Source organism: Salvelinus sp. IW2-2015, linkage group LG13, assembly GCF_002910315.2.
Source record: "Salvelinus sp. IW2-2015 linkage group LG13, ASM291031v2, whole genome shotgun sequence".
Taxonomy (NCBI): domain Eukaryota; kingdom Metazoa; phylum Chordata; class Actinopteri; order Salmoniformes; family Salmonidae; genus Salvelinus; species Salvelinus sp. IW2-2015.
This window is the reverse complement of record NC_036853.1, coordinates 38,271,466-38,281,574: the sequence shown is the minus strand read 5'-3', so window position 1 is coordinate 38,281,574 and position 10,109 is coordinate 38,271,466. Positions and strand designations below refer to the sequence as shown.

General features: G+C 43.7%; 1 protein-coding gene across 1 annotated transcript; it reads left to right on the top strand.

Annotated features, from left to right (window-relative positions):
• Positions 1-359: 359 nt before the first annotated feature.
• LOC111971416 (protein ABHD8) lies at positions 360-7,740 on the top strand. Its single transcript, XM_023998182.2, has 5 exons — positions 360-700; positions 4,722-5,532; positions 5,628-5,798; positions 5,928-6,144; positions 6,218-7,740. The coding sequence occupies exons 2-5, from the start codon at positions 4,730-4,732 to the stop codon at positions 6,425-6,427; spliced, it is 1,401 nt and encodes a 466-aa protein (XP_023853950.1). The 5' UTR covers positions 360-700; positions 4,722-4,729; the 3' UTR covers positions 6,428-7,740.
• Positions 7,741-10,109: the final 2,369 nt, after the last annotated feature.

Here is a 10,109-nt window from a genome sequence, read left to right as displayed (position 1 = left end):
CGAATCTCATTACGGACAACTTTAGTATTTTAGCTAATTAGCAACTTTTCGCCTACTTGCTACTATGCAACTACTTAGCATGTTAGCTAACCCTTCCCCTAACCTTAACTCTTAAATTTAACCCTACTCCTAACCCTAACCTAACATAGCATATAATACTAAAGCAGTCGAACGTAGCATATCATACTACTATACATCCTATAATTCATATTATATTTTACGACCGTTATTACATTGCTAGGGCCAATGTAATGTAACCTAATGTAAAGTAACATTCTATACTAAATGGAGTGACCCGGATTTTAGTCAAATATAATACGTTTTGCTCTGAGGCCAGGTTTCAGAGAGGCAGTCACGGGACCAGGGAACAGTTGGAAAAGAGTGAACGGTGCGCTTTACAATGGATTAAAAACCTCCACATGTAGATAGACACCTGGCGTGCGCATCCACTATGCGCCCACGGGCACGTCCAATATGCAATGGAATTGATAATGCACCTTGGTTTCCATTTTTAGTCGTTTATCAGGTAAACCAACGGATAAGAATGTTGAGGTTGAGAACAGTGCTGCTGACTCCAATTAGATTAGATTATTGGATTGGCTGCAACAGATTATAGCGCGCCAGCTTCCAAGACGCAGTATACCGAGAAAGAAGCGTATTATCTAACAATTTTACCCCTGTGGACTTCGACAATAATAAGGTATGATTCTTCGTTGTTGAGACTGTATATGAATGAAGCCTGATGTATGATTATAATTGTATTTCGTGTCAACAGAAGGCAAAAAGAGAACGCACTGGGAAATTAGGGAGATACACTAAACCAGTTGCATAACAAATTCTCCGAATTGAATTAGCCTAAATCAAATACCAAAATGGGGATGTGGTATTACTTGTGTGTAAAGTGGTATGGCTGATCTAATACATCTTGAGAATTGGTGAACAAAAGGTGAAAAACATTCTGGCGTTTGCTGTATATTTTCTGGATCAGACATCCGTCAGTGATCCACGCTTTGTTGTTCTCCATTCTATGGAAGGGGACCTATAGTAAACGGAACAGTAGCAAATAAACTACCTCATTTATTAGATAGCCTACAATGTGTATATATATATATTGTTGTATCCAACTAATAACAATACATGATATTAGATTAATTTCAGTTGCGATATGACTTAATTATTGACATGTGATTCATGAGAGCCCTGATAGGATTTGTCCTTTGGACAGCACACTTATTGCATGACATTCCTGAGATTATATTGTACTGGTTGAGGTTTTCAAAATAAGCTTGAAAAAGGCTTAATAATTCCATAAATAGATACATTATTAATCCATCGTCATGAAAATAATGTTCCCGACTACCTCAGGATGTGTTTTGTATTTAATGTCACACCAATATTCTATTTGATTGGTTTTGTGACCAATTGTTTTGATTATTTGTATTCAAGACAAAGCACCGATCCTGTGTATTGATTTGAAGATGTCACCCAGTGATAGGTCATGTGATGTGTTGCCTTGTAAAGTAGCTGATATTGATTGGATCCTCCAGCTGACACCAGTCCATTGGAGGATAATGAACACATTCTCAGCAGCATTTAGAAATTATTGTGTTTTTAGTACCAAATAGGCTCTGATTTTGATCAACTCCCCAGAGACTTCTCTCGTGGTTGGTCTCGCCTCTGATTTAGTACAGAATATACAACATGTATGTATACATGAATTTAGAGTCTGCTTAGCATCAGATTTCAACACCATTTTTAAAGTATCGATTGATCCCATGTAGCCTATGCACATCTCATGGTTGACTCTCACCATGAGCCAACAAATCAATTGTCCTGACACTCATCCACAGAAGTTGGAGCCATTGTTAGTATTTAGTATTTGATTAGGATCCCCAAAACTGCAGCTACTCTTCCTGGGGTCCACACAAAACATAAAATATGACATAATACATAACATGAATAGACAATGACAGCTGAAGGACAGAACTACATACAATCACATAGTATTGGGACCTTAATATATTAAGGATGCCACTTTGCATCGTGCAGAACAGAAGCATGCCTGTAGACACACCTAGAAGAAGAAGAAGGATTATTGTTAGTGTTTGTTGACCCTTAGCAGGCCCGAGACTGTCAGCACAGGCCATAATGTGTTTTAATCCATCTGATGCTATCTGCTCTTTTCTAAGCGCCAATCCCTACACAGAGTTGACTACCCTTTGATCTGGGCTTATGCAACACTGTTTTAGCTACGCCATTGGCAGGAAGTCTGTGTGTTGCTACTGCTAGCCCTGCAGATATTACCGGCCAATTTGAAGGATTGACTAAATTTGCACATGGACCAGCGATTTTGACCCAATTGCTGAAATTGAAGTTGCCAAAAAGTTACACCCTTGTTCCTCAGTGGGTAGACAGCGGGGGGATTTTAATGAGTGTGCACACTAAGAATGTGTGTGGGACTTCTGCTATTTGTAGCCAGTGCCTTGTTATGCTGATAACACCATAACAGCGTTATTGGCCAAGAAAGTGGGTGGCAGTACCTTCGAATCCTTATTATTCAGATAAGACCACATATGAATGATGTCAACATTAGCAAAATGAATAAAATAGTTGGAGTATGAGAGATGTAAAACCGTTGTGTGCCACACCACAAATAAGCCCACGGTGGCGTTAATGTGAGAGGTTCCACTTAGTGATTTGTCATTCAGTGTGTTGTGACGAGACACTGAGTCTGTTTTTAGGCATCACTGGACTTATGAATAATTTAAGCCTATAGCATCTATACTCCTGGTTATTGAATAATATATACAGCAGATGAGCACTGAGGGAGACTGCTATGAAAAGGAGGGATAGGTGTAGTTTAAAGGCAGTCATTTATGGAGGGGGACGCAATCTGTATCAGTTTTCTACCTAAAATGACACCTGAAATGGACTACTTATTAACAGTAAAGTGTATGGTCTCTGATTGTAGAAATACAGTAAGCTATTACTGTAAGCTATATATATATATATATATATATACACCAGTAAGTTAGGTAGCCTATAAGAGGTTTACCTTTTAAACACAGGACAGGGTCTTTACATGCTGGCCATGCCTCCTGTCAGAATCTACGCTGAGAGAAAATGGAGGGCCACGCCACAGTAGTCGAGGGACACGTTTTTCAATAGTTCAAACCTGATGTGTCAGACATCAAGGCCTACAGCTATCACAAAACACACAGCACCACAGAACACTGTGTGGGCTGAGGAAGTGCAAGTAAGCGAAAGAGAGGGGGGAAAAAGGGGAGAAAACGAGAGGAGCGGAGTTATATGCTACATTGTTACTATAAGCCTCATCCAACCACAGTGAGCAGTGGGGGTTGAAAAGTCTGCAGTTGTACAAAGGGAAAGTCTGGTTCCAACATCAAACCACAAAAGAAAAGACATCTCCGGCCTATTCTATTATATTCTATTGCAAACACAAAAATTGAAAGAATTGTTTATGGAGAACCACTTTTTTTTTTTTGAAAGGATAGTTCGACAAACATATTGCAGTGTGTCTGGAGGGAGAGAAAGAAATGGGTGTAATTCCTCCTTTCCCAGGAAAGAAAGGTGAGGAGAACAGCAGGAAGACTAATACCGCAGGAGACAGACCCAGCTTGACTCTCTCTTCGGTTGCCAGTCTGATAAACAACACTTATCTTAAGAGTCGCTGCTCAGCAAATAATACATTAGGAACACAGCGAGAGGACATAGTGTGAATACATATCAGTAGTTGTACATATCAGTAGTGGTTTGGTCTGATTTGTTTTGTTCTTTTGTCAGGAACATTTTGTCAGTTTGTCAATATGTGAAAACAGTGTCTAACAAGTCTATGTTAAAAGCCAAGATGCTGCCCACTCAGAATAGTTTATTTGAATTAAATGGGATCTTAAAGAAGAGCCACACCCCAATCCCTTTACGAGGGCTGTCCTGAGCCAGATTATGTTTGTGTGGGCAACATCTGTGAATGCATGTCATCTTCGCTTCATTCAGAGCAGTCCCACTCCCAAATACCCCATTCCATAATCAGATTGTAACAGCCCGAAAATCACACAACCATTGTTTAAGTATTCTAAAAAAAACAGTAGTTGGAAAACAGCATCAGCAATGAAATGCAAAGTTTGTCATTTACTTTGCTGATCAAAACAAACACACATGTTCTTGCTTTGTAGCCTCAACAATATTCACCCCAGGCCTTGGGTCCTATGAACTGTAATAATTCCGAAAGACACAGGGGGCACACATGGGCACACTGTAGCCGGCTTTAACTCAGCCACGGGCTATTACTGTCCCCCCTTTCTATTAATACTTCTAAGGCCTCACTAGGGGAAGAGACTTGATAGAAGAGCCTATTTATGAGCCACGTCTGAAGGAAAATGGTCAAGTTTCTGTGGTTTTAACTAGCCACCCACGTGTCAAAGGAGTTCCTCTCCCGTTCCTGATATATTATGCGCTCGTTATTATGTTGTGCCGGGATTCTAAGAGTGGACTCTGTTCACGTAGTCTAACCTTACCCCTAACGGCTTTAGATTAGGGATTATCCTAGCAGCATGTGTTTGTGTGTGGATGCTGTTAGTGGGTGCGTGTTTCCTTATATTTGTATATGTATAGGGAAACAGCCGCCTATGTATCGTCAGCCATTGCCTTCATTATTCATATGCAATTGACTCATGTTTATGTCTATGTGTGTGAACATTCAGGGGCAGCCATGCTGACCACCTTTTTGGACGGCCTCCTCTGCTGCCTGACGGGGAAGTCGGCCAACGTTGTGGTTCCCATAGAAACCTCAGAACCCGCTGACGGCTACGAGTTTGTGGAGGTCAAACCAGGTCGTGTCCTGAGGGTCCGACACGTCATCCCGGAGCGGGAGGTGGAGGAAGAGCCCAGCGGGCCAGGGGGAAGCGTCCACTGCAAGAGGAAGATCACAGTGTATCGTAACGGACAGCTACTGATAGAAAACCTGGGGGATGCGGTGAGACAGGAGCTGTTACATGCTCCGAACGGAGAAGCAGAACCCAACTGTACAGTAGAGGTAGAGCTCGCAGACCCACCTTCCAATCCAACTCCCAATCCTGAGACCAAAGTGGACAAGACAGGGTCAGTGGTTGGGACAGGGGGAAGTGGGGCAGGGGGAGCGGCAACAGCTCCAGCCCCGATCCTCGAATTAGCCCCAGATCTGACCCAGCAGCCCCGGAAGCGACGGCGGAAGCCCAAGCGCACAGTGGTGATCGACAGCGAGAGGAGGATCACATCATGTAAGGGGACACACGCGGACGTGGCACTGTTCTTTGTGCACGGTGTGGGCGGCTCGCTGGACATCTGGGGCAGTCAGCTGGACTTCTTCTTCCGTCTGGGCTATGAGGTCATCGTGCCAGATCTGGTAGGTCACGGGGCGAGCTCGGCGCCCCAGATCGCGGCGGCATACACGTTCTATGCCCTGGCCGAGGACATGAGGGCCATCTTTAAGAGATATGCACGGAAAAGGAACATTCTCATCGGACACTCTTATGGGTGAGTTAGACAAAAGTGTGTTAGTTATAGACACTACATATTGTATTTTCTGCCTTTTGCTCTCCCAGACTCTCTCCATCTCTCTCTTTGTACAGTGTGTCATTCTGTACATTCCTGGCCCATGAGTACCCCGACCAGGTCCACAAGGTGGTGATGATAAACGGAGGAGGCCCCACAGCCCTGGAGCCCAGCCTTTGTTCCATCTTCAACCTGCCCACCTGCGTCCTGCACTGCCTCTCCCCCTGCCTCTCCTGGAGCTTTCTCAAGTAAGAGCGAGAGAGTGTGTGTGTGCCTTCCCTCCCATACAGACAAACTTCAGTACAAATATCTTTCCGTCTATGACGTTCAAGTATGATATCCTATATCCTACTCGCTCTCTCCTCTGCCTCCCTCAGGGCTGGGTTTGCCCACCAGGGTGCGAAGGAGAAGCAGCTGTTGAAAGACAACAATGCTTTCAACGTGTCCTCCTTCGTGCTGCGTGCCATGATGAGTGGCCAGTACTGGCCAGAGGGCGACGAGGTGTACCATGCAGAGATCACTGTGCCCATCCTACTGGTGCACGGCATGTACGACAAGTTTGTGCCCGTGGAGGAGGATCAACGCATGGCAGAGGTGAGAGAGAAACCTTTAACGCCAACTTTAACCCTTTCTTTAAACCTAATCTAACCTCTCTACCTCCTCTCAGATCTTGCTGCTGGCCTTCCTGAAGATAATCAATGAGGGCAGTCACATGGTGATGATGGAGTGTCCCGAGAGCGTCAACACCCTCCTGCACGAGTTCTTCCTCTGGGAGCCAGACTCCGCTCCTAAATCTAAACCACGACCTGAAACCGCCAATGCCCCCACTGCATCCAACGGGGGAGCAACTTCAGAAAGCCAAGCCAAGAATAAGTAGCCCATAGAAGGATGGATGTGTGTTATTGACTCCAATCAAAGCTTGCACAGCCATTGATGTACTGTCTACCATGGCTGGTAGTGCTAGGCGTGTCTCCTCAGGTGCAGGGAGCTGGTTTGAACTGGTCTGGGCTGGTTTTGAGCTGGTTTAAGATTGAGATTTGAGGAGGTGGAACACAGTACACAGGGACAGATGGGCCCATATTTGGTCTAAGTCTGAGCCACTGCACTATATCAGAGTGGAAGGACAAGAGGAATGCGAGGGAGGGTGAGGAGGGACGGATAGATGGACGTCAATGACGTTGACTGTGAAGGTCTATTGTATTGTACTGACCTGTTCTGATTGAGTGACTGATCCCTGACTGTGCCTTGGGGTGGTGTGGGGCTGAAGAGGTGCTGAGTTGTAGAGGTGGACCTGATAATGTTATTGGTTTTGTGTGTTGCGTGTGGTACAAGGACCCAAGTCTATACTTGGGTCCACCTCTAGTTGCACAATGGGTGGAAATGTCAAAACAAGGGTGGATCAGAGAGGGAAGAGAATGTATTGGAAGTGGTCAAGTCACACAAGAAAATAACTAGCCAAGAAGAACGCTTGTTATACTACTCAAGCCAAAGGTTAGCCAATGTTTGTGACAAGCAACACCAGAACCAACTTCTTTTTTTTCTGACACTACTTCTTCACATTTGAATATTTGAAACTTCACAACATTGTGACTGAAGTTGAATGAGACATTTTAAATGATGTTTGACAGTCAATGCTGCTTTTTGAGAACTAGCCAACTACAATGTATTTAAATGCATTATTCATACATTATTTAAACGCACTTCCCTGTCAAAATCATTCCAAATGACAAGCAATTTCTTGACATTGACAATGTTTTGCTTTATCTACAGAGAAACAACTTGAGGGACAGGGGGAATACCAATGTTTGACTGTTTTACAAAGTCTCCTTGTGTATTTTATGGGGAAACAAATATGTTTCCTTTGGCTGCTGGTTAACTGGGAAGTACAAACTGGTAGATCAATGTGTGTTTTGGGCCCTTTTAAGAAGGATTATTATACTTGATGTTTCTTCATATTCCTCAACAAAACTATGCTGAACAATGATTGTTTACCTGTTTTTCAGGTAAAAGTGATATAAGCTATGAAAATGTTTATTGGTACACCAAAATATGGTACACCAAATTTTTTTGTAAAATCTGAGAATTCTTCAATGCCACATAGCAAGCTCTCCGTCATGTAACTACTAAACAAAAATGTAAAGTGTTGGTTCTATGTTTCATGAGCTGAAATAAAAGATCCCAGAAATGTTCTATATGCACAAAAAGCTTATTTCTCTCAAATGATGTGCACAAATTTGTTTTCATTCCTGTTAGTAAGCATTTATCCTTTGCCAAGATAATACATCTACCTGACAGGTTTTGCATATCAAGAAGCGATGTGGCATCAAGAAGCTGATTAAACAGCATGACCATTACACCGGTGCACCTTGTGCTGCGGACAATAAAAGGCCACTCTAAAATGTGCAGTTTTGTCACACAACATAATGCCACAGATATCAAGTTTAGAGTGAGCATGCAATTGGAATGCTGACTGCAGGACTGTCCACCAGAGCTGTTGTCAGAGAATTGAATGTTAATTTGTCTACCATAAGTCGCCGCCAACGTCCTTTTAGTGAATTTGGCAGTACGCCCAACCGGCCTCACAACCGCACACCATGTGTAACTACGCCAGCACAGGACCTCCACATCCGGCTTCTTCACCTGCGGGATCATCTGAGACCAGCCACCCGGACAGCTGATGAAACTGTGGATATGCACAACCTATCAGAAACCGTCTCGGGAAGCTCATCAGCATGCTCGTCGTCCTCACCAGGGTTTTGACCGGACTGCAGTTCGGCGTCAGAACTGGCTTCAGTGAGCAAGTGCTCACCTCCAGTGGCCACTTGCACGCTGGAGAAGTGTTCTCTTCACGGATGAATCCTAGTTTCAACTGTACCGGGCAGATGGCAGACAGCGTGTATGGCGTCAGGTGGGCAAGTGGTTTGCTGATGTCAACGTTGTGAACAGAGTGCCACATGGTGGCGGTGGGATTATGGTACGTGCAGGCATAAGCGACGGACAGTGAACACAATTGCATTTTATCGATGGCAATTTGAATACACAGCGATAACGTGACGAGATCCTGATAATGGCGCCTGGGGGGCACTGTTTACGGGTTCCTGACCAATCAAGCTATTTTGTGTGTTTTTTGGCATTGTTTGAAACTTATGTACATAATGTTGCTGCTACTGTCTCTTATGACCGAAAGAGCGTCTGGATATCAGAACAGCGATTACTCACCTCGAACTGGAAGAAGATGTTTTCTTTAATGAGTCTGAAGCGAAAGATTTACTGTTTCTCCTGGACCAGGCCCAAATCCTTGTCATTCACATGAAGAAAAGACGAAGATACAGGGGGCGCAGATCCGGGAACCTTGTGAGAATTTATCGGCGAGTGGGTAACCCGCCTTTACCATCCGTTCTATTGGCCAATGTGCAATCACTGGAGAATAAACTGGATGAGCTTATGGGACATTAAAAACTGTAATATCTTATGTTTCAACGAGTCGTGGCTGAACAACGACACGGATAATATACAGTTGGCTGGGTTTTCCGTGCATCGGCAGGACAGAACAGCTACATCTGGTAAGACAGATGTGGTGTGTGTCTATTTGTTATTTGTCAATAACTGCTGGTGCGCAATGTCTAATATTAAGGAAGTCTCGAGGTATTGCTCGCCTGAGGTAGAGTACCTCATGATAAGCTTTAGACCACACTATCTACCAAGTGAGTTTTCATCTATATTTTTCATAGCCATCTATTTACCACCACAAACCGGTGCTGGCACTAAGACCGCACTCAACGAGCTGTATAAGGCCATAAGCAAACAAGAAAATGCTTATCCAGAAGCGGTGCTCCTAGTGGCCGGGGACTTTAATGCAGGCAAACTTAAATTTGTTTTACCTCATTTCTACCAGCATGTTCCATGTGCAACCAGAGGGGGAAAAAACAATAGATCACCTTTACTCCACACACAGAGACGCATACAAAGCTCTCCCTCGCCCTCCATTTGGCAAATCTGACCATAATTCTATCCTCCTGATTCCTGCTAATAAGCAAAAACTAAAGCAGGAAGTACCAGTCACCACCTCAGTCACTGGCTACATCACAAAGTGCATCGACAACGTCTTCCAGTTCCCACCAATATCCAGCAACTTCGCACAACCATTTAAGAGGAGTGGGACAACATTCCACAATCAAAAGCCTGATCAACTCTATGCGAAGGAGATGTGTCGTGATGAATGATGCAAATGGTGGTCACAACAGATACTGAGTGGTTTTCTGATCCACGCCCCTACATTTTTTTAAAGGTATCTGTGACCAACAGATGCATATCTGTATTCCCAGTCATGTGAAATCCATAGATTAGGGCCTAATGAATTTATTTCAATTGACTTATTTCCTTTTATGAACTGTAACTCAGTGAAATATTTGAAATGGTTGCATGTTGTGTTTATATTTCTGTCCAGTCTACTATCCCTTGGTGGATGAACATGTCAGGAGAAGCACTGTTTTGTGTCTGATAAGTGTCCTCATACAAAGACTGCATTGAATAACAGTAAATACCGTATAGCTTTACTC